Below are 26,543 nucleotides of genomic sequence, written 5' to 3'. Positions count from 1 at the left end.
TGAAGCTGAGCCAGGAGGATCACAAGTTTGAGCCCAGATTGGGCAAATTATTAAGACCCTATCTCAAAATAAAAGTGGGGGTTGGGGGTTGAGGTATGTGGCTCAGTTGAAGGTGCTGGTTTAATCCCCGGTACTGCCCGCCCCCCCAAAGTCACATAGAGAGTATATTAGAGTCATTAAGAATTCAGAAGATCACAAGATCATTCCTAAAATATTAAGGGAGAAGTCTTCATATAAACCAAAATAAAATTTGAAAAGAATGAGTAGGTTTCAGGAGATTGCAAAGGAAGGTAGAAAGCCCTTTAAAAGGCTGAAGGAACATGAATAAATATATGATATGGAACTGTAGGAGCCAAGTGTTCTGTTGTTTAAGAGAACCAGATAGATGAGAGCCTGGATTCAGGCTAAAGATTTTAAGAGGACTAAGGAAAATTCATTGAAGGCAAGGAATAACACAAGGATAACACTTTAGAGAGGTAGCATTGCAGTGGCCTGTGTGACAGCTGAATGGGTAACTGAAGGTAGAGTTTGGAGGCTGCAAACCTAGACTGAAAGAAGTAGAAATGGAAAGATTTAGAATCATCCAGGAAACATAATGCTATACTGGGGTTACAGCAGACAATTAACCAAAAAGGAGGCAAGGAAGGAAGGGTATTTATATAATATGCTGCTTCTAGCCTCTAGCGGAACCCAGCAGCCTTTTAATATGTCCTAGGATTGCTATTTGATTGCTGCAGTGTCTCTAAGAAGAAAATTATATGACAGACTTGAGAAGTGACCCTGTATCTAAGAATTGTTCAGATGTGTGAGATTTTACAACTATTTGATACGAGCTTTCCATTGATAGCCACAGTGGCTAATAGGGAACTACCTAGGAGGTGAAGTCATTTCTTGAGTTTGTCAGTTTTTGCTTGTATTTTTCAACCAAGGATTTTCTGGAATATCACCATAACACTGACAAACTCTCATCTTATAATTTTTTTTTTTTTTTGGTACCAGAAATCGAACTTGGGTCCTTGTGCTTGCGCAGCAGGCAGTGAAACCACTGAGCTAAATCCCCGGTTATCTTACAATTTTTTCAGCCAGTTCAGTAATTTTCATGTTAGTGCCTATTTGTTTCATTGACAGTATCTTGCTTCAACAGTAGTAAACCTAGAGACTTTTTAACCTGTTTTATTTATATAACCACCTTGTGACTATGGGAAAACATTATGACCACTAGAACAGAGAGCATTTTAGCAAAAAAAGCTAATGTTGGTAGATTCAAAGTGACTGGTTAAAGGAGCCTGGCTCCTAAATTATAGATTATAATTATAAATTATAAATGCCATATTGTAGGTATGTGTAGCTGAATCTCCTGATTGCCAAATTACCACTTAGAATTACCTTTAGGCATAGTAAGTCTTATTATTTTAAATCTCAATTTAATTTCTTGGTGAACTAGAAATTCAGAGCTAGGAGAACTCTGAGTAACTGAGCAATACAAAAACTTTATCTAAAGTTTGAACCTCTTTAACAATAAATATCCTTACTGTGTTGTCAGGTATTATTTGAATGCTTTTACCAGAGATACATAAAGCTAGAGGCTGAATTAAGGCTAGCACAATTCTCATCTGAAAGTTTCCCTTCACATTCTCAAAGGTCATTGTTGATACCCATGTATCTAACTCAGTGACTTGTTCAGTATCATTGCACTGAATTAGAATCAATGACGCGTGTACACTCCTAAATCATACCACATTAGTTTCTTCCCCTATTTTTGCCTACCTTTTTCTTCACCTTTCCATACCCCTGATCTATCAAAGTGGTCTTAAGGTGAAATGAAGACTTTAACATTTACATTTAAAGCTGTGTGTGGGTGTACTTAGGAAAGAGTATATGTGAATCTGTGTTTCACTTATTCAGTTTTTCTGTAAATCTAAGATTGTCCTAAAAAGCAGTTTTAATTTAAATGTATTTAAAGGGCATTAAGTAGAAACTCACATTTTAAAAAAGTTTTGTTCATTATAAAAATATATTTACAAAAAAAATACTGTATCACTTGTAATTTTATAGGATTTAGTATATTTACTTTTATTTACAATTTTAAAGAGTCTGTTTATAACATTTAAAAACATCTGGCTGTTGGACATTATTTGATGCTAAAATATCAGAATATTTCCATCATAATATATAAAGGTAGCCTAAATGCCACTGAGTTTTTCTTAAAGCATTATTCTGATAAGATTTGTATTAAAAAAGAAAATATTTAGTTGTATACTTTTTTCTCCTGTAATTAAGTTGATTGGATGGTTTTGTTAGACATAGGAATGTCTAACCTGCCTCGCACATTTAGTGTTTACTGTATAAGTCTTTCACTTTAAAATCAACATCAAAATATTAAAACTATATAATTTTGTATGATTTCACAAATATTTTTGGTGTTTTAAATATTTGAAATTTTAAATTTATGTTTTTTAAAAAATGAAATGTAGTCACATAATTTGTATTTAAAGAAAACAGAAGCCTGAACATAGTATATATTACATAGTGAAGTGTGGTATTTCTCAGATATTCAGTTTTAGAGTCAAAAATTATTGTAATTCCAGCATGTATTGCAATGAAATATTTCTTGCTTTATTCACTTATTTTTGTAATTTCTGACTCATTTTCCAAGGCAGTATGTTAATATTGATAACTGTCCAAGTAGATTATTATATATATATTAATGATTACGTTAATCATTTTGAAAGACTGAGAATCTAGTCACAGTTCTTTTCCTGGCTAGATAAATGACCTTGAATCAAAATACCTCAAAGTCATTTTCTCTATAAAGTTGCATTTAACCTTATTTTTTCTTCAAATTTCTTACCTTTTATAACTCAGAGATTCCAAAACAATGTATAGTTCTGGAAAGAAACCTGAAGTTTGTAATCTCAGCATTCGTCTGAAATTTGAATTATCTGCCCAGCATCAATGGGGGCACAGCAATGGGGGAACAAGCATCTGCCAAAGATGGAGTCATAAACCTTTCCATCTTGAGGCATTTTTGGTTAAAATTGGCAATTTCTCTTCCCAGGTTAACAGGCATGGCTTCACTTACAAATTTCAATGCTTGGAATAATACAAAACAGCTATAACACAATCTCTAGTCTATATTTTCTGATTTTTTTTTCATTCTTTTCTAAATTGAGCATTCTTCAGTGTTTTAAACAAGGTTTTGATTTATATTGGTTTTGTATTGCTTTGGATGTATGAAATATGTAATAATGAAATAAGATGTGAAATGTATTTAAAATTAACATTGGATACAAATTAGAGAGTTGATAGATTTTGGTGTTTAGGGAATAAGTATAAGTAACCATATTTTTTTTAACATTTGGGACTGAACCACAGAAAATAATGTTATTTTAAACTCTTTTTGGACTGGAAATTATAATAGTGCTAATCTTAGATTATTAATACATTCCAGACTCTACTGTCCACTCTTCAGAGGTGTTATTTCATTTTGTTCTTATAATAGTCTTGCAAGATAGATGTATCTCCATGTTACACGTGAGGTAACTAAGGTACAGAGAGACTCTATAAACAACGTGAAATAAAAATTGTTCCAGTTACACATTAAATTATATATGTAAAAAGTTACATCGCATAAATTGTAATGTACTAAAATATAATTTTCCCCTTTCACAAAAATAATTCTCTAGTGTGTGACAAGTCACTGGCCATCATGTAGTTGCCAAAATTTATTGGGGTCTTATGTTCCAGAAACTGGAACATAATAGTGTTTCCTCTATTTTATTTTATTTCATTTAATTCTCACAGTAACCTTATAAAATAGATACTGATTTTATCCCTGTTTTATGTTGAGGAAACTTAGATGAAGTACTTTCCTGAAATCACATAACTAAAAAGTACTGGAACTAGAGATTGAATTTAGGCTGTCTTAATTTTAGTGCTTATGCTCTAATTATTAAGCATACTGCCTCACCACTGCTCTAATATATTTGACTTTCTCAGGGCAAAAGTAGTAGACACTTCCTCTTGGCAGACAGTTCTAGCTTCACAACATGGAGACTGTTGATGATACTTGCCTGCATCAGTGAAGCCCTTTGAAAATAGCTAATTTTTTTCTATTTTACTTGGTAAGTAAGCTTGTCAGGTACATATTCAAAGCCAGAACTTGAGCTTTAATTTAAAATACTGCAGTCTTTTATCCTGGGAAGACAGAAGCCAAGAAAAAGCACACTGCTTATTCTAGTATTCCTGGAGACTTAGAGCTGAACCTGTTTGTTGCACACCAGTAATCCCAGCATCCTGGGAGACTGAGGCAGGAGGGTCCCAGTTTAGAACAGACTGGGAAATTTAGTAATTTAGAATTTAAAAATTTAGAAAGGGCTGGAGATGGAGCTAAATATGAAGACTGTAGGGTCAGTTGCCAGTACTAAACAAACAAACAAAAAAACTAAATAGATAGACTGAGTGACTGACTTGGAGTTCTTATGAAATTAAGGGTGGAGGAATATTAGCAATAACTCCTTAGTTTTCTCAAAGGTAATTCCACTTGGATTTAATTGAAGTTTAAAGCAGATTTCCGTGACATAATTCAAATACATATCAAATACAAATATATTTTTCGGCTCCTCTCCATTATTTATGCCTATAATTAAGAATTAGTTGAACTTCTATTATAAATGACATGGTTGCTTCCTCTTGGATTATGCTATTCCAGTAGTTCTTAACCTTCCAACAAAGCACTTATAGAATATCAGATTCAGATTGTATTCAAAACTCTTTATTTAGAGCCTGAAGTGCTGAGAAAAGTTAGCATGTATCGCCTTACTGTTCAGCAAAAGAATTCAGTTCTTTCTCTTCTCATGTTATTTATAACTACCGTGTTTCTTTGAAAACTGTTTCACAGTATGTTCTTTTTTTCTTGTGCAATTTTATTTTTGCTTTCTTTGAAGATTATTCAGTTGGGCATTGTAGCTCTCCTCAGTAGTGCTTTATTTGTCTATGTGCCACTTTTCACTTTCTTTTTATCAATGGAACTTAGAAGCATTAAACACATCTCTTAATTGTTAAGTATAAAAATAGAACTTTTTCTGTGATGCGTGACTTACAGGGCAATTTCACCTCATCTACATAGATGTGAAAGTCTCTTCTTTACCATAGTTGAAATGTTAATCATTAAGCACTTAAAATTTCTCTTACAGATTACAAAGGTTGCAAAAAAATGGTAACCAAGCATTTCTAATACAGTCTTTTAAAAAAAGAAGAAAATGGTTTAGGCCCAGGGATAAAAACCATTTGAAAATTCTCTCTCTGAGGCTTTTGGAATATAACCAGTTCTGTAATATACTGATTAGGTTTCCTGTTTTAAGCTCAGTTAAATCCCATTCTTTCTCAGGCATTGTTAAATGGCTACATTTGGTGGAAAAGTAGCAAACTGCTATTTTTGAAAAACTTTATTGATCAGATATATTTGATCTTTCTCTTTATAAATATAAGCCCTTTATCTTTTTATATTCTTTTTTGTTTTGGTATAATAGATTTATTTTGACAACCAGAAGTAATAAAAACAATGGTAGTAGTAACACTAGTAATACAAGAGGAGGCAACTCAATGTTTCAAAAGATAAAATAGCCCAGTCTTAATCAGTGAACCTACGCAAGATCATGGCATTCAGGTTTAGGTTATCTAAACTCTTTGGACCAGATTATATGTTATTTGAATCTACTGTGGTATAATTAGTATGTTTCATAAAACATAGTGCAGAGCTGCTGTGATCTTTAAATGTTAATGTTCTTTTCTTATCACTTTACTGTGTAGATACCCTTCATGAGACCCAACTCTGCCACTGCTCATCCTCGGAGGCAATCCTGGAAACCTCTTTTATAAGTGTGATTTTAAAAATGTGGATAAAACTCTCAATAGAGTACATAAAGTAAAGGAGAACAGCTATCTTGTCCTTTCCATAAGCTTATCACTGCAAAAAGTTGCCTTTGCTTGTCAGGTTTGGATAGAATGTAATTGATTGGATTGTTACTTAGTCTGACAAGGCAGTTAATTTGCCTGTGTCGATTTTTTTTTCTTTTTCTCTTTTGCACTACTCCGAAATATTAGATATGTGCATTGTTGGAAAATATTGGATGAATGTCTTGTCAGAATTGTCCTATTAAGTAAATGTTTTTCCTTGCTTCTTTGGCAAATGATGATACACAGTGTTTGGACTCTGAAGAGTTATGGAAGCCTCTGGGACTTAAGTGCAATATTATATACACTCCTTATTGTTGAACAGTTCAGTAACTAACAAGAAAGATGATGCTTTCCATTAGTCTGCTAATCTGTTTCATCCAACTTACTGCATTTATTCATATATAAAATGCTGCCGCATTGGAAAACAAATATAGACTCATAGTAAATGTTATTTCCATTGAAAGACTTGTAAATCATATGACATTCTATTCTTTAACGCATTATTCCTAGTATGAAAGCACTAGTATTAGCGTGAAATTTTTACAATTTTCAATTTTAAGCTTATGAATACAAATATACCTGTGTTGATCTCTGGGTATTTTTTAGAAATACCCAAATTTCAGTCCTTATTGTTTTATTTAATATGAACTTTCTGTGCTCAGGATAATTTAATTTTTTCAACCTTAAATACGGAGTTACGAAATGAGGGAGATACAAAGCTTGTTGATTATACAACCTTCCAGCTGAAAGATCATCGCCACCTGTATCTTTCCAGAGGTTTACAGAATTAAAATTTGTTCTTCAAGCTTTAATGATCCAGTTTTAAGTCAACGACAGAACCAATTGAATATTCCATCACTCAGTCTTGAACTGACATAGAAGAGACTATTTGCTGCATTGAAATGCACATATACGTGTAAATTGTCAACATATCTCCTGATTTATTAATGTGATTTTGGACTTCTTTTCAGGTATAGTGGCAATTGAAAATTGTTGACTTTAGGAATAGAGTAGGCAATGTATAGATAATCAAATGCAAGTATAATAATAAAGTTGCTGTATGCTAATAATCTATAGTTATGATTGAATATTTAATAAAAGTAAAATGTGTATAATTACAGATGAAGAGATTAACTTACTGAAGATCTCATAACATTGGAGGAAAGATGTCAGTAACCTCTAGCAAAATCAGTGTTTTTTAAGAATAAAAGAGAAATTATTCATCACCAAGTTTATAAAAAAAGTTGGTAGCTATTATTATAGCCGAAATCTAGATGATTTTAAGAAAAATGACAGATTACCACTATCTGAATGCACTATGCTAATATATTAGACTATGACCCTCTTTTGGTGTATGGGGAGAAAATACTAAAATACTAATGATTATTTTAGGGTTTTTGAGAAATCATTAGGGGTTCTGGTTTTGGTTTCATTGTTAATCAAAATATTTTTCACCTTGATTCTAATCAGAATAGTCCATAATTATCATTTTCTATATTACAGTTTTCAGTGGTGATATGCTTTTCCATGTTTGATGCAGCCCTAAGATCTTTTTTGCATGTTATATTCATAAGACAGTCAATTCTGCAAAAATGTAGAACTTTTGAAGGAAGTAGAATGAAACATTTTCTTCTGATCATCTCTGAAACACTCCTGTATTTCTGTATTACAGAATTAACCCCAGTCAATAAATGTTCAATTGCTATTCAAAGGAAAAATTAATGCATGCATAAGAAAATTTCACTGAGTGGTTCATATTTCACAAATACAAGAGAAAATTACACATGAGATAATTCATGGTTATTTCCTACAGAATAGGGAAAAGAGGAACACTAAAATTTTATAAAGGAAATTAAATATTTTGAAATATAAGGAGAATGAGATGGTACTAAATAGTTGTAGTTTTTAGACTATTAAGCATCAGAATCACAGGAAGCTTTCTTATAAAATACAGTTTCAGGCCCTAGAATCCTCCATGTCCTCTCTCTCCCTGCCTCACTCCTCCTCCCCGTCACTCTGGAGTTTCTGATTTCAGTAGGGCTTAGATGAAGCCTGAAAATTCACATGTGTAAGAAATTTCCAGTTGATGCTGATTTAACCCCTCAGCAGCATCACTTTGAGAACCATCGATAACACAGTATTTTTTAAACAATCATTGCCTTTCCTTAACATTAATAAGGAGTGTGACTTTAATCTCCTTATAAGGGCTCTTTGGTTTTCAAAAATACTTGTTTCTAGACAAAAATGTTTATATTAGTTTCATCTATAATACATAAAATATAATTTCCTTATTTTCATAAATTTAGTTAAATGTTTCATGCTTATGAGAATACCACTGGTATACACAAAGGAATCAAAGAACATAGCCTTTGTCCAAAATTAACTAATTTTATTGTTTCAAAAAAAGGACTTGAAATTAGGTTTATCTTTCAACATGAAAACAAAATGTAGCCTTAATCTTTATCTATTTTAAGTTTAGAAATTATATTCATGCACCATTGATACATCATTTTTATATCATTGTCATTCATATATTTCTTGAATGATTATTTGATTTTAAACTTACTGTATTAAAAACAAGTTACTGACCAGTAAATAATAGTAATATTAACATTATTCTATTTCCTTGCTTTTATATCCTATTAATGAAACCACTCTTTTCAAACATTTACTTATTTGATAAACAAAATTCATCAGTTTTTTTAACTTTTCACCACAATCTTAAGAAATTCAGAAGGACTGTGCTGCAGGGTAGAATATTTTTATTATTCAAAAACTCATTTTAATTTTCTGAAATAGTTTTTAGCAATCGAAACTTGTTTAAGAAATTCAAATTATAATTACATGAGAAGTGAAGGCAGAAATTTTTTTCATGTCTGAGTCAGCACTTTGTAAGTTTATATAGCATTACTATTATAAACTGAGACAGACATACTTTACAAATCCTTTCTGTATGAAAAGGTAGGCCTTTTCCCAGTAGTGCTCTCTAAAGTTTTCTGCCAATAAGATTCACTGCTGTTCAGATACAGACGATACAATATAATGAAATTAGATGTTCATGCTGGGCCTTGTAAATAAAATGAGAATGACCCCTAACCATTATTTCCTTTATCGGTTTTACATTGTAAAATCAGAGTCTATGTTATTGATTAGAGACTAATTAGTTCATCGTAAGTGAGGAAATACAAAGTTATGTGGAGCTTGAACAGACCAGCAGGTCGTACTGCTGAAAAATTTCCAAGGACATGAGCAGATGGAGATCAATTTTTTAAAGAACAAAGCAGACATGTTTCAGGTATGAAAAGGTCTAATTCTCTCATGCTGTGATGAGATATTTGACACAAATATATTTATATTTTATATGAATTGTTTTTCATTTTTTAAAAAATTCAGTTCTAATCTTGTAATCTGGCTGCTACAGATAAAACTAACTGAATTGATCCCATTCTTCATGTGGGTATAAAATACAGATTTAGATTTTGATTATTTTCCAAATAATTTTCAATCAGTATACATTTACATGTAAATATATTTTTTAGTTTTTTCTCTAGCCATTCACTCATTATTGCCTGTTATAGGAGTTTATAGTGACATTAATGAAATAGATTCATGTCCTCCATTAGTCTATTTGTGAAATACAATTTAAAAGACAATGTGTAATTATTTTGTATAAAATTGCTCATGTAGGTGATTTGCACTAATTGTTGTAAATTGAAAGGAATAAAAATATTGTATTTATTGGTGTGAAATGTTATTTAATATTGGTAGAATACAGAATTTTGTGCAAGCTTGTATTATTTTAAAAGTGGTTTAACTAAAGGGTCACAGTCCTTATTTACTCCATCTATTAAGATGTTTAGCTGAAATAGCTAGCCACTGTTGAATAAAATAATCTGTCACTATTGGTCCTTAGATTTTTATTAAGTGTTTGAGCTGCTACTGAGGTTTTTATTTAAGTAATACTAACGTTAAAGACTGACTTTTTTATTTTGCTGGTAGGAATTTTTGTATAGAAATGACAAAAAAAGCCAAGAATACAATCTATCAATTCTCTTGATTTTTACAAAAGTGCACAGGTGTAATAGTATATATTTTCAGACAGTTCTTTATTTTAATTTATATAGACTTTGAGGGGATCGAAGTAAAGTATCATTGACTTAAAAATGGTTATAAAGATCAACTTAATAAAAGAAAAGGTACATCCTTTTTTAAGTATATACCATGGATTTTGCTTCTTCCTGAAATTTAGCTTCTCATCTGGCTATAAATTATTTGTGTAGGAGATGTGCTTAATTGTTTCAATTAGTTTGTGAAAAGTCCTTCGTTTAGCCCCTAATGGACTTATCAATCAGAAATTAAGAGAATTAAAGAAACTCTTTAGAACATTATTAGCCTATATCTTAGGCACAGGAGGAAATATAAATCAGTTGTTGCTTTTTACTTGTTTGCATATTGTCAGTAGTCAATAAACACTAAAGTGATTGCTTGTAATGTGGATCATAGCACATACGAAGAGAAATCATTTTCTTCCTTGTCTAGGATGCTGTACTTAATTATGTGCTAAGTAAGTATTTTAAATACATATAGAACTGTGTTTATTCAGTCACTGCATTTTGTTAAGTGTGTAAAAGACCATATAAAGTTGCTTTATTAATTTGTATCTGTATCCAGTATAAAACCAGTATCTAGGAAGTTGTATTTAAGAAAAATCTAATTAAGCAATCAGGTTTCATTTTATCTTCCAAATGATTTTCATTTGTCTTGTTTAAAATTTAAATGTCACAATGCACTATAGTGTTAATGTGCACAATGTATATTAGTCTTTAAAGATACTTTTTTAGGTGTCCGGTCTGAATTTTATTTTAAAAATTCAATGTTTATTTGTAGGTTAGTTTTATATTTTAATATTTTAAGACATTGCTGTCTTATTTTATAATGTGCTACTGGTATAATTGTTTTTATTAGCCACTTGTGTTATTTAATAAACTATTGTGCTATATCATTATACTTTTGTGGGTCAGTGATTCTTTTTGCAAGCTTTACAAAAACATTTTGATCATGTTTTTGATTAAATATATGCTGTAGTGTGTGCTGCAATTAATGTGTTTACAAGTGTATGTTAGATACAGAGATAGAGATCATAAATAAAATTGATCAATTGACCTACTTGATTAGTTAATGTTTCTAGGTAGTAGATGATTATACATTCATATGAGAGCTCTGGTTTTCAGGATTTTAAAGTGATCTAATTGCAACATAGAATCTGTTGATTACCAAGATTTGACAAAGATTACAGAATGTTGTGTGTGCAGGTGAAATAAACCAAATACTCCAGTTTTGATCATCTACACTGTTGTTTGATTTTGAGGCTCCTCAGTGGTATCTCTTAGGTTTCTGTGGTATATTAATTTTTGCAAATTCTGTTAGAGTTGACTTCTGTCATTCAGAATAGTATTATTTCCAGCACACAAAGCTGTGGACTTTTTTTCACTTTGTTATTCAAGTGTAGAAACAAGTAGATTTTTCCCACATGGAAATAATTTTAGAAATCTCTAGAAGCAGCTTAATATTTGTATTTTTTTTTTTTTGCTTACTAACAAAATGACTTCAAGGTTGTGTTATTTATTTTTTATTTTTTTTTTGTTGGAGTTTGGGAGTTGATAGATTATTAACCATTCGTTTTTGTTATTCTTGGTGTTGCAGTTTTACTTACTGAAGAGTGATTCAGAACTTTAGAGAAATTTTTTTTATCACCCTCATTTCTCTGGATCCACGAAAAATACATGTCAACTGAATCATTCTGAAAGATATACTTATGAAGGAATCAGTAAGGATTAGATTATTTTCACATAACATGCACTTTAAATTATCTTCTAACAGAGCTAGCATATAAAACTTTTCTTTACCCCCTTTTCGCTATTTCTTGACTTGAATGAAAGATAACTTGATTTTAAAAGTAATTGAAAACAGTAACAGATTGGAATGAAATAAGTGTAACAAACTTGTTCTTAATTTATTAGGTGGGAGTTTATAACCATACCAACAAAAATCACCAACGTAAATCAAAGTGATAACGAATTATGATTAACTTGCACATTCATCACAATGTTTTCCATGAGTAATATACTAGATTTAATAAATCATAAATTATCACACAAAGTTATAAGGTAAATATGCAACAATTTAGTTGTAACTCTTCTCTTGTCAAGAGCTAGGATTATCAGCAATCTGAATGATACAGAGCATAAACTGTAGTTAACAACTGAAATTTAGTCCATCTGCATAACTCAGTACAAGTTGTCATTTTCATGTTTTTTCATTGTCAGTTTGCATAGTATTAATAGTTTTCATGGTCTGGTTTCTGAACTCACAATAAGTTGTTGTTGGGAAAATTATGCTTAAACAAATAATAGTGACAGTATCAGGAAGTGGTCTGATAGTTTTCATGCAAGTGAAAATCCTGAAGACCTAGGAAAAGTTGAATATAAGAATTGAAACAAAATAGGGCTGGGGAGTTACCTCAGTGGTTCCGCCGCCTGCCTCGCAAGCAAAAGGTCCCAAGTTTGATCCCTGGTACCAAAAAAAAAACAAAACTGAAACAAAACAGCAAACTAACAGTATTCACTTCAGATACCAAAGGCTGACACAGATATGTTGCAGCATCTATAATTCATACTGATGACCCTAACATGACAAAGATAAACTATATTTAATACATTCGTTTCATCATTTAAATTTTCTGTCAGGTATCATTGAAGTATTACTTTCACGCTTGAAACAGTAAACTCTCAGCAATCTAGAAATCTGAACCTTCCCATAAACTCAGAAATGCATACACTTTTATACCTATGTGTTTAACGTAATTGAAATCTTTATTGAAAGGTAAATAAGTTCTGTAGAGAAAGAACATGAATTTGTGTAACCTTGCCATTTGTTCTCCTTCATATTTCAAGTTATCTACATAACATCTTTTTTTCCTTAATGCTAGAACAACAGTTATTGAACACTTTACCTTTAAATGTTCTTTTCGTGGTTTGTGTGAAATACTGGCTTTAGTAAATAAAGTCCTTAGTGGTATTTGATTTTATTTCTATAGCTAGAATTATAATAAACATTTTAAGTTTATTTCTTGAGTCTAAAAAGTTTGAAATCTGTACACTTTATCTATAAAGAATAAATTATTGAAAAAAGGAACAAATTGGTGACATATAACTGTTTTAAATTTCATTAGATCTGAATAACTTAGCTAAGTTCTTTAACTTTCCTGAAACTCTTGATTCCCAAATGGGTCTTCGAGTGATTGATTTTTTACATCATGATATGAAATTTTTACTGAAATTATCGATTTATAGGTTACTTTATTGTGATGATTTCTTGAAAGTCAATTGTGTGGTATTTAAGAATAGCTGCTATTTTCCTAATAAAGGTTATTTAGTAGTAATTATTCAAGTAACACGTATTTTCTAAATTTTTCCCTTGGTTTCACAGTTTTAGACTTCTGAGTTTTAAATCTGTAAGAGGTAAACAATAAAGAGAATCTGACAGATTGGTTGAGAAATTATTATCTTTGAATGAAAAGCACAAAGAAAATGAGGATTATAATTCATTCTATAAGATCAGTACATCTCTGTTATATGTTAAATTTTGGTCTTGTTATTCCAATTGATGCAAAATTCTTTTATAAAACACTGAAATAATACACATTTTTCTTCATTGTCAGCAGGATGAGATTGTCTGAAACGAAGAATAGGTATGGTAGTTTTCTTAGATTTTGTACATTGTAGGTGGCAAGACACTATCAAAACATTACAAGTTTTGCAGTGTACTAGGAGGTACTTTGAAAAACCAAATCCACTGAAAGTCACCGATAATTTTGAGAGAATAATATTCTGATTCCTTATCATTTTGTACATTTAAGTATTGTTATTTCACATGTAAAAATTGCTTTTATTTGCTGTAGATTGTGTTGGCATGCTATAAACATTAGAAAGTTCATCTGCAGTCTACCATCATTTGGAAAAAGAGACAAATGAGACAATTTGGCTAGCATTGATTGTAGCCTAGTAGAATTCTGTAGAGTTCTGAAATTTTAAAAATAAGTACAATGTATTGGATTGAATTCATAATCATTGAGTTATATGTATCAAATATTTTATACTAATAGACAAATGATTAATTCTTTACATTCAAAACTGAAATTATTGTGATTAGCTTTGAGCACATGATTATACACATGCATTCATTTATATGCTCTTAGTATTTCTACTATCAGAATGTTTCAAATCTTGTTTGTGAATTGTATTATTGTTGCTTTATTTATAAAACATTTATTTCAGGTTAAAGTTGTTTTTGTCATAAATACTAATTTAATATTGTGAGCAAAGGATAGAATTAACAGTGTTAATTGAAATGTACAGTAGTTTTTGTCTTTCAAATAGATTGTTCTTATATTATTTAGATATACCATAAGTCTGTTTACCCTGCAGGTGTGATGAATGCAGACTCTGCTACCACTTTGGCTGCTTGGATCCTCCTTTGAAAAAGTCCCCTAAACAAACAGGCTATGGATGGATATGTCAGGAGTGTGATTCTTCATCTTCTAAGGTAATGGGGAGAGGTCTATTTAAAATAGGGTTGTTTCCTTTCATTTGACAGCTTCTCCATATTGTAACTTAAAAAGAATCTCATTATGAGAGATAAATATTTTAATCTAATTCATGTTAAAAATATATTGTTGTGGTTATTTTAATGCTCTTAAATTATTGATTTGTAAGTCTAACTAAATGATATAAATTTCCTCTATGGACTGTTCTCTGTGTTACAGAGAATATTACAGAGTAGCAGAGTAAATAGTGTTCTAATAGCCAAAAAAAAAGTCACTCTCTACTACTTTATACATAGAAGAAATAGGAAATAGCAAGAAAATATTACCCTATCATAAGAAATTATGTTTGGTGAAAAACTATCCACTAAAGCCCATTTTATTTTATAGATAATTTGTCTTAAAAATATAATGGTAGTGCCGAGGATTTAGCTCAGTGGTTCCAGCACCTGCCTCGCAAGTGCAAGGTCCTGAGTTCAATCCCCAGTACCAAAAAAATAAAAATTAAAAAAAATATAATGATAAACTATGGAAGTTTTATAAGGTCTGTTCCTTGAAAAGCAAAACAAAGCAAAAACTATTTCTCATATCCTAAATCCTATGTCTGATTTTATTTTAGCTAAATAGAAAGGATATAATTTTAAAAAGGCCGTTCAATAATTTATTCCCTAAAACAAACTCTCAGATTATTTCTTTCTTTTTTTGGGGGGGGGTACCAGGGATTGAACTCAGGACCTTGTGCTTGCAAGGCAGGCGCTGTGCCACTGAACTAAATCCCTAGCTCAGATTATTTCTTTTGACTATCAACACTTTAACCTTAAATCATCGTGATCTGTAGTTTAAGATTTTTGTTTATTTCTTTAAGGTTTATGAATGAGTAGTTTGGCTTTTCGTGCTTTAACTCATTTGACAGATAAATTACATACATTTCAGTGAAGACATTGTGGTCTGTTAATCAATTGTTTTTTTAAAATAAGACAATGGAAATTATATATATGTTGTAGTGTGGACATTGAGACTTCTTCAGTGCCACTTAAATGATTTTTTTTGTCTTAGAGTAAAAGTTGATACAGAATTCAAGTCAGATGATAGAATAAAAATACACTCTTTATCATTATTTTAAATCATTTGCGCCAGCTTATAACAGAGGCCTCCTGAAAGTTTAGTTTTTAAGAAGTGCTAAACATTTGGTTACAGAAAATAAAAAGTTTGTTTTCTTTTTTCTTTTTTCGGTGCCAAGGATCAAACTCAGAACCTTGTGCTTGTGAGTTAGGTGTGGTGCCACTAAGCTAAATCCCCAAAAGTATGTTTTATAAATAGGCCGAATTTATTTAAAATTTTATGTATTTTTATACAATGATTAAAATAATCAAGGGCTTTGCCCAAGATTATAAATTATGTAATACTTTTTAAAGCCATTTTTATTAAAACCTATATTTAAGATATAGCATATTTAATATCAAGATGGTTCTGCCTAAATTTAAATGCATTCCAGAAAAAAAAATTAGTGAAATGACATAGATTTTAAATACCTATCTCATGAAACTCTTGGTGGTATATAGTTTTTCTAAGTGCATTTGTTTTGTTTGTTTGTTTTTACTTAAGGTTCTTTCCTACCCCTTACAAACAAGTTAGAAAAGCAATTTTTACAAAAACGATTTACTGTCTTTTTGCATAATTTTGAGTATTTTCTTATAATGGTCTGTATGACTATAAATATATAGCATTGCATAAAACGCAGAGTATATTATACATATTATAAGTGAGGGGTGGGGGTAGAAGCCATTGAATAAGAGTTTGTTTTATTTTCCTCTCTACCAGTGAATTGATCTTTGTACTCCAAATGACAATCCATTTGGAGGACACATTGTTACCAAACTTACATTTTATTTGTTATATTCTGCTTGATCTGTAGTTGACTACCGGATTGACATTTCTTTTCAATATAATCTGATTTTTTAGAATGTTAGAATGGTTTAATGTAAGGATTAAAACAGTGAAATGAATTTGTGTTTTCATTATACCAACATGACTATTATATACTTTTATTTTTTCCAGTGAAAAATTTAGTTTAATGTAATACTTAAGCTGAAGATTAAAGAAACAATTCATTTCTTTGATCGTTTTCGAGATAGTTTTCCCTGCATTAAAATATCAGTAGGTAGTAAATTTTGTTTGCATTTTCTTCTGAAAAATGTTTGCTAGTCTTGGGTCCTCGGAAGAGAGCATTGGTAGATGATGTTGTACTTTAGAATTGCTGCAAAATGTTTTAAATTCAGACCACTACTGTATGTATATTATTGTATTTACATCCAAGTCAAGAAAATTAGTATCATCTTAGGGTGTAAAAGAACCCTCAAATGAAAGTTAATATACTCTGCTTATATTTTATTTTCCTGGGTTGCTTTGGTGGAATATCGTTTGTTAGGTAATAGTCGGTATACTTTCTATGTTTATATATTTTAATGATATGAAAAGTTAAGAAAAAATACCGAGTTCCTTTAGAATGGCAGTGAACCAGTTGCCAGTAAATTTAGGTGGAGGAAAATGAATGTGAAATTATTTTATGTGTGTGTATGTGTCCCCATATTCTTTCCTTTATGGTTGTCATGTTAAATCCAAGAAGTCTCAATTTTTATTTTAAAACTTTGACTCCCATATAGAAATTATTTTATGAGTAGAAAACAAGTGTATATGGTTCAGTGTTTGCTTGAAAATGCATTGCACCTTTTTAGTAGGGAGGGTACAGTTCTGGAGATTGAGCTCAGGGAGTAGCACAAGCACTTCACTTTAAACTTTAACTGTTAAAGTTTTTGTTCATATTCTGTTTATTAGGGGAAATTCTAAAATAGTGCCATGTGTACTCTCAACAATGCTTATGTTTGGGCAGGAATTTATCATTTTTGTAACAAGCCCCCCGCCCCGCATGGACTTGCTGAGGGCTAAAGTCTTCTGAATTAACAACGATTTACCTAAAAACAGAATGACTTTTCTATCCAATACATTGATAGTACTTTCCTGGTCTTATGAGTTCTTCATAAATTTGGGAAGTTATTTTAGATTTCATGAAAATTGGCCAGATAAGGGACACACAATACATAGAAACTCACCCATAGGCTCTGCTTCAGAGGCGTTTGACTAAGCTGTCATCTAGGCAGGGCACTGTGCTTGTATTCAGTATAGCTAATTCATAGCTACCTGTTACCATGCAGTAGGTTTTTCCCTTCTTGCTTTCTACAGCACTGTAAAAGTCACATTCTTAATAACTGCTATATGACTGAAAAAGCAAAGTATGTTTTTTTCTTTTTCCACCTCACCTCTTCCTTTTTTCTTCCGTCTCTGCTTCCATTTAGTCTTCCAAGCAAAATACCTGGAGTCATCCTCAGCATCATCCGTCCTTTTCTCTCACAACGCAAATCACTCCTGAGTCCTATAAAAGTTTTCTTGCTTAAATATTTTTTCACTTTATTCTTACTTTCCATTCCACACTACTGTTGCCTTGATTCATTGCTTTACTATTTCTCAGTCTCTTCTGTTTTAGAGACTATCTAAATAGGTCTGCCAGACTTATTTCCCTTTGATCAGTTATTTTCACCAGAGACCTCCAAGTGGAGTGTTACACAAAGAGACAATTATGTCAACGTAATTCTGTGTAACATCCTATTTTAATTTTCATGTCTGAATGTTTTATAATGTACATGTTTTAGTAGTAAAAAGCAGTTATATAAAACTTTACAAAGATGTTGTTATGTTGGGGTATATACTTAATGTTTGATAAATAGTATGGCATATTTATTGTAGATAGCAAGTATCCTGTACTGTATTACTTCCCAAATAATCTCTCTGAAAATATGATTGTCACAACTTTTTTAAAATATGGTGGTAGTTTTTTCATCCTCCTACATTTTTACATCCTCCTAAATATTTAAAAAATCAGAATATTAACATTGATACATTATTGTCATTTAATTTTCAGATTTCATTCAAGTTTTGTCATTTGTTCCATTAATGTTCATTATGGCAAAATGATCCAGTATAGAAATCGTATAATGGATTTAATCCTCATGTTTCCTTATTCCCAAATCTGGGGAGTTTCTTTGTTTTCTTGTAACTTTCAATACCTTGCTACTTTTGAAAATTACAGAGCAGTTGTTTTATAGAATACCTCTTACTTAGCTTTATTATTATCTTATGTGATTAGGATTCATTTTAAGGACCTTTGATAAGAATACCACAGATATAATACATTGTGCATTCCACACATAATTTTAATTAGAAATAGTGATGTTAAATTTAATCACTTGACTGAGTTGTTTGTTAGACTTCTCTACTTGCTTCTTTCAGGTTAATGAGTGATTTATGGAGAAGAGCCTTGAAACCATTAAATATCCTATTCCTGATCAGATTTTCATTTTCTATTCTAGTCAATGAATTATAGTGGTTATTATCATTATTTATTTTGATGTTCACATTATCCTAAGTTTGGCTTATGGAAGTCACTTTGAAAAAGCGTCAGTGTCTTTTGGTCATGATTTCACCAATCTTCAGTAATCCATTGAAGGTGTTCTAGGCTTGACTTATACTTTGCTTAGTCCCCTGCTCTTGGAATCAGCTATTTATTTCTCCAAAGAAACCTTGTTCATTTTAATGGAAAACATTATTTAGAAACCAAGATCTGATGTGTTCAGATATAGGTGTATACATTCATACACAAATTTATGTCTATATTTCTGTGTCTTTATAGATACGGAAAATCATTTCAGTGTTGTACAGAGCTGCCTCTGTGACAAAAAAACTGGTTACCACTGCCTTTAGGGTGTACTCTTAAGATGAGGACCCCCCCACATTAATGTGCTTTCTCATGTGCTCTAGCCTACCCCTCAGACACCTATGTTGCTTACCATCTTAAGGCTTTTCACTGAAATGTTCACATAGAGGATAGAAAAAGGATGAGGATGGGCACTTATCTACAGTCTCCATAAGTGATTTTTATAAGTGGTCAGAATAAGAACAATTGTTTTACATATTTTACAAAATTTTTAGTTATTAACAAAATTTGATGGTAAAAATTAACTTTTAAAATTTTTAAATAAATATACACAATGTATGTAACCAAAATCAAATTTAACAAATTGACATTTTAAAATTATGTGTCCTTAAACAGAATATATAAAGTTGAGTTAATATTGTATTTTTTTAAAAAAATAGGGTATAGTTCACTATTCAGTCTTTTCCAAGATAGAGTACTTGATGTAGATCGCAACAAATTTTGTATGCTGAAACACCCAAAATGAAGATAACTTGTGTCTTGACATGGCTAAATGAACACGAATAAATATCTCTTTTGAAGTGCTTCCTCCAAGTCATCTACCTTTGCATCCTTGTGTAAGCTGTGTTTTGTGTAAAGCTATAGAGTATACATGACTACAAGATGAACTGTCTTATTTGGTTTACTGTTATTTTAGTGAGCTAGGATAAGATCTATCTAGTGTACTACACTTTGTGAGCAGTAATAATTGTGAATTCATATGTATAGAAAATCTCATCTAAGTCTTTTATAGAAGATTTTCCATACAAATTTCTGTACAAATGCATGACACTAGCTGAGGCAAGTGGTATCTCTTCATAACCATTTGTATTAGAAATCTTTGAGCAGGAAAATTACAATATTTAAAATTCTTGATTTATTTCTTCCATTTTCTGGATCGTGCAATTAGAAACCCATAGCTGATATATCAAACTATTGTATTTATTTTTAAGTAAAACAGCCATTAGAATTGTACCTCTTTAAGAACAGTCTCTCCAAGGAATATCTTGCCACAACACATTAAATAAGTACATTTAATTGAGTCTAGTAATATTGGAAATTGAATATCTGAGTTTTATGTATTGTGAAGATTTATGAACAATATGAAATTAAAATGAATTATTATTTAAAGTTCTCTTAAACTTGAAGCATATAACTGACTCATAAAAACGACTTTTTAATATTGTAACTACTCATTTGACCTGTGGGATTTTATGTGACATTTGGTTTAAATTTCTGAATTTAGTATCATTATAGAAATTGTTTTCAGGTAAAACACCACTTAACTCTCTTAAGATTTAGTATTCTTCTAGTATTTGTGTAACAAGGATGAGAGCTTACAAAAATGTGCTTTACTGAACTTTATTGAGTTTTGATTTGCCTTTTTACTGTTAGAGGTAAAAGTCTGGAAAAGAATTCTTTGTACTGTTTCCTACTGCCCTATAGAACAAATCTGTAATAAGTGGTCGGCAAACTCACTAAAAGGCTGAAAATTAAAACTGTGGTATGGCTCTTCTCTTTAGTGACTCTAGTTTTGCATTTTAGATTTCCTCTTTGCTGGTGAGAAAAGAAAAGCCCACAAACTTCCAGCTGATCTTCTAGTCTGGGACCAAGTTTAGGCTGTTGCAAGTTGTTCTTGCATTTTCCCTGGAAGGCAAAGTTGACTAAATGTCTTTTAATCCTTTAATTTCTACTTGAATACTATACTTTAGGACTAGTAATAATGATTTGCCATTAACAATCCCACTAACATGACTCAGCTATTTCCCTGCTGGGTATTTTCCCAAAAGAATTAAAAGAATCATACCACAGACATATATATGCACCCATATTCATAGTGGCACAATTTGTAATAGGTAAAGCTTGGAAACAGCCCAAGTGCCCATCAACTGGAAACTGGATAAAGAAGATGTGTTTTTTTTTTTTTTTATAAAATGGAGTACTACTCAGCCATAAAGAAAGAGAAACAAGAGCATTTATAGCTAAATGGGTGCATATTGAGGCCATACTCTTAAGTGAAATAAATAAGACACACGTGTAAATACCGAATAGTTTCTCTGATGTGAGAAACTGATAGTGTAAACAAAGACTAAAAGGATTAATAACTAATAATTGATACTTTGAAATAGGAAAAGGTCCAAAGGGGTAGGGGTGGTGAGAGGGGAAGGAGAAAGGAAAGAATGGAAAGGAAAAATTATGAGAAAAGAAAAAAAAATGGAAAGGAAGTATGTAAATAGGGAAGAGTTTAGGGGTGAAGGGTGCACAGGTAATGGGGGAAAAAATGAGAACCAAGAGACATCATGTACAGGTACAAGCAGCCAAAGATAAATGTAAATGTATTGTATACCTAAAATGTACCAATAAAAGAATTTAAGAAAAAAAAAAACAATCCCACTAACAATAGTCAACACTGTGTTTTTTTAAAAAAAGTGTTATTTAAACCAAACATTTGTGTCCTCTGCTGAACTTATTTAGCTGTATTATTGCCTAGTCAAAGAAGTTATTTACTTTGTTGTCCTAGACATGTTTTCTGAAATCTTTCCATGGGTAGTATTTTTGTCAAGTAACAATTTTCAGCAAAGGAAATTTCTTACAGGCCATTCTTGATAATAGAATTGGAATCAGTATGTACTAATTTATTTAGTTATACAACCTAAGGTAATTTTCATGAGAACCATATAATACACATTAAACATATGCTTTAATAAATCATGGTTAGGTATTCTTTAAGGATCTTTTTGAAAACATTCCTTTCTTCCAGGTGAAGTTTGGTAATGTTTATGACATGTATTTTATATGTCTGTATCACATTCACAGAAAAAGGAAAATGCTTACAACTTCTGAAAATAGACAGATGTTTTCAGATCATTTTTATAATTTCTAGGATGAAAAACCAAATCATTTTGTAAATTACACTTACTACAAACTTGAACAATCAAGTCATTTTCTAAGTTAGGTGGCTTGTGGGCCTGGTGCTTTTACACAGCATGCTGTGAAATGCCATATGTGATGAGAAACTAAATCATAACTGAGGTAATTAATCTAAGTACAGTGGGGTGCCAGACATAAAAAAGCCTTTCAAAAGTTACCAACTTCATACTGTCTTAAATACTGCTTTATATTTTCATTTTTATTATTTTAGAGGAAAAGTTCACTTACCTAGTAAAAATCTGAGTTAAGCTAAAGAATAAAATATTCTTTAAAAATCTTTTTAAAAAATTAATAAAGACTATTTTAATCTTATTAACCCAGCAGTTGAAATACTAAAATTGGCTTATGTAATTAACCAGTGTATCATAGGTCATAATGTTAGGAAATTCAGAAGGACCATGAGATATATTAATAATGCAAACTTTTTATGCTGGTATTTATATATAATGTGAGTAGAAGACACATGTCACTGTAGGTAGATAATTGGTCTTGGATGAAGTAAACTACCCCATTCTTAGAGTAGTGAAAGTAACACTTGAGGCTTAGGGGAAGGGGCTTCCAGGCCGCCTTTCCACTGCTCCCAGCCCAGAGGAGGTAAGCCGTGGGCACCAACAGCCCCCCCCCCACATGGAAATGAGAAGACACCTAAACAAGTCTCAAAACGAGACTTCCAGATAACCTACAGCAACCCCAAAGGGAAAGGAGATGGAACACCGTGATACTCAACCACCTGGACTCCTTGAACTGGCAACAAAAGAGTATCTGGAAAAAAGTGAAATCAGAAATAATTTCTCAGATAACAACAGAAATTGTGCCCATAGTGCAAGACATGATTAATAAATCTAGAGAAGACACAGTTAAAAACATAGAGGAGCTGAGGAACATGATGGAATCCCAACATAGGAAACAAATGGAATCCATAAAACAGATGCAAACAGATTTCCAGGAGATTGAAAACTCCACTGAAAGTCTACGCAGCAGAATGAACCAATGTGAGGATAGAATTTCAGATATAGAAGAAAAGATTGCAATTAGTGACCAGGAAAAGAAAAACTGCTTCAAAATTATAAGGGACCATGAGAAATCAATCCAGCAGCTGCTAGATGATGCAAAGAGGAATAATGTAAGACTAATTGGAGTCAACGAAGAAAGAGGAGAGATTACAGATGACATAAAAAAAACTCTTCACAGAAGTGATGGTAGAAAGCTTCCTAAGCAGAGTAAAAAGAACTTGACATGCAGATTAGTGAGGCATACAGGACTCGAAATAGCTTTGATCAAAAAAAATCTACACATTGTTAAAATTTCAGAAACCCAACAAAAGAACACAGTTCTACAAGCAATTAGAGAAAAGAAACAAATCACATACAAAGGAAAGCGCATCACAATCACAGCAGACTTCTCTGTGCAAACCCTCAAGGCAAGAAGACCTTGGAGTGATGTATTTCAAGCCCGAAAGGAAAACAGCCTCCAACCGAGATTGATGTACCCTGCAAAGCTCTTTCAAAATTGATGGAGAAATAAGATACTTTCGTGACAAAGAGCACCTTGCGAACTTCATGAATACCAAAGCAGCACTCTAAAAAATTTTAGATAATATCCTAGGAGCAGACAGTGAGGATCACAACCCCAGGAAGCACAGAAGAATGAATCTTTTGGGTGCGACAAGAAATTAAATGTACAGGGGAGAATCCAACAAACAGAAAAAGTTATGACAGTGATAAGTCAATATGTATCAGTTATAACCATCAAGGTTAATGGTCTCAGTTCACCAATCAAAAGAAATAGACTGCAGAATGGGTGAAGAAACACGATCCAACAATATGCTGCATACAAGAAGCACACTTAATTAAAAAAGAAACTCACAGATTGAAAGTTAAAGGGTAGAAAACAATACTCCATGCAACAGGAACCAGAAAAAAAGCAGGAGTAGCTATCCTCTTTGCAGATCAAGTGGATTTCAAACCAACACTGATTAAGACAAAGAAGGACACTACATCATTGTAAAGGGAACAATCCAACAGGAGGAGATGACAATCATAAATATCTATGCACCAAACCCTAGCGTGCCCAACTATATAAAACAAATACTAACGGACATGAAAAGTCATATATACACTAATACAGTAGTAGTGGGGGACCTCAAAACCCCAGTCACAGATCAACTAGACAAAAAATAAGTAATGAAATACTAGAACTCAGTCGAACTCTTGAACAAATGAACTTAACAGATGTTTACAGAGTGTTCCACCCCACAAAATCAGAATACGCATTCTTTTCAGCTAAACATGGGTCATTATACAAAATAGACCACATATTCATTCGTAGAATGTGTTTAAGTAAGTGCAAAGGAATTGAAGTTATCGCCTGTATATTATCAGACCATAGTGCCATGAAATTGGAAATCCATAGCAAAAGAAACTGCAAAAATTATACAAACACATGGAAATTGAACACACTTCTGAATAACCAATGGGTCACAGAGGAAATTAAAGAAGAAATCAGACAGTTCCTTCAACTAAATGACAATGACAATACAACATACTGGAATCTATGGGACACAGTGAAAGCAGTCTTAGGAGGGAAATTCATAGCAGTGAATACTCATATTAGGAAAATGGAGTGAGCCCAATTAAACAACCTGATGGTGAATCTCAAGCTTCTAGAAAAAAAAGAGCAGGACAGCCCTAGATCTCATACAAGGGAGGAAACTGTAAAGATCAGGTCAGAAATCAATTCAGTGGAGAATAAGCGAACAATACAAAAAATCAATGAAGCCAAGAGTTGATTCTTCAAAAGAATAAACAAAATTGACAAACCCTTAGCCAACCTTATCAGAAAAAGGAAAGAAAAGGCCCAAATCCATGCAATTAGGAATGAAAAGGGTGAAATTACAACAGACCCAGCAGAAATCCAGAGGATCATCAATACCTACTTCCAGAACATATATCCCAATAAAATGGAAAACACAGAAGAAATGGACAGATTCCTAGATACTTATGAATTACCAAATTTGAATGAAGAAGACCTAAACATTCTAAACAACCCAGTAGCAACCAATGAAACTGAAAACATAATTAAAAACTCACCCTCTAAGACAAGCCCAGGTCCTGATGGCTTCACTGCTGAATTCTACAAGACATTTAGAGAGGAACTACTGCCACTACTGTTTAAACTCTTCAGTGAAATTGAAAGGGAAGCAATACTCCCGAATTCATTCCTAGAAGCAAGCATCACCTTGATCGCCAAAGGAGAGAAAGACTCAACCGAAAAAGAGAACTATAGGCCAGTCTCACTAATGAACATAGATGCAAAAATCCTTACTAAGTTACTGGCAAATAGAATGCAGACGATCAAGAAGATCATACCCCTGGCCAAGTGGGATTCATCCCAGGGATGCAGGGATGGCAAATCTATGTAATACACTGTATCCATAGAGCCAAGGACAAAAACCATATGATTATTTCCATAGATGCAGAAAATCATTTGACAAAATCCAACACACATTTATGATAAAAACCCTACAAAAAATTGGAACAGATGGACTCTACCTCAATCTGATAATAGCCATCTATGAAAAACCAACAGCCAATATCATACTAAATGGTCAAAATCTGAAATCCTTCACACTAAAATTAGGGAGAAGACAAGGATGTCCACTATCATCAGTCTTGTTCAGTGTCATTTTGGAAACATCAGCCACAGCAATTAGACAAGAGAAAGAAATAAAAGCAATAAAGATAAATGAAGAAGTCACATTGTCATTATTTGCAGATGACATGATTCTCTGTGTAGAAGACCTCAAGAACTCCACCGAAAGTCTTCTAGACTTAATAATCAAGTTCAGTAGAGTAGCTGGATACAAGCTCAACACACAAAAATCAGTAGCTTTCCTCTACACGAACAATGGACTCACTGAGGGAGAAATAGGGCAAACAATTCCTTTCACAGTAGCATCCAAAGAACTGAAATACCTAGGAATCAACCTAACAAAAGAAATCAAAGACCTCTTCTCTGAAAACTATAGCACTCTGAAAAGAGAGGTTGAAGATGATAATCAGAAAATGGAAAAAATCCCGTACTCCTGGGTAGGAAGGATCAATATAGTGAAAATGGCCATACTTCCAAAACTAGCATATAATTCAATGCAATCCCAATTGAAATTCCAGCAGCATACTTAATGGACCTTGAGAAAACAATCCAAAAATTCATTTGGAATAAGAAGAGACCCAGAATAGCAAAAGC

General features: G+C 32.0%; 1 protein-coding gene across 6 annotated transcripts in view; it reads left to right on the top strand.

The window, feature by feature from the left end:
• The window catches only part of Phf14 (PHD finger protein 14), a 320,314-nt gene that overhangs the window by 126,838 nt on the left and 166,933 nt on the right, over positions 1 to 26,543 (top strand). For 3 of the 6 annotated variants that reach the window (XR_015448743.1, XM_087204669.1, XM_021244762.2), the window contains exon 17: positions 14,445 to 14,562. Coding sequence is in view for 4 of the 6 variants with exons in the window: in XM_087204669.1 (XP_087060795.1) it covers positions 14,445 to 14,562 (118 nt within the window). In the remaining 2 variants the exon portion in view is untranslated. Of the gene's footprint in view, positions 1 to 5,811; positions 10,964 to 14,444; positions 14,563 to 20,912; positions 21,110 to 26,543 lie in introns of those variants that run through there. The other 3 variants (XM_087204668.1, XR_015448744.1, XM_087204670.1) reach the window with 3 other exon arrangements.

This window comes from Heterocephalus glaber, unplaced genomic scaffold (assembly GCF_053883595.1).
Source record: "Heterocephalus glaber isolate CG9 unplaced genomic scaffold, H.glaber_assembly_v1.0 deba00000546, whole genome shotgun sequence".
Lineage (NCBI taxonomy): Eukaryota > Metazoa > Chordata > Mammalia > Rodentia > Bathyergidae > Heterocephalus > Heterocephalus glaber.
The sequence above is the reverse complement of the archived record's forward strand: the minus strand, read 5'-3'. Positions and strand labels throughout refer to the sequence as shown.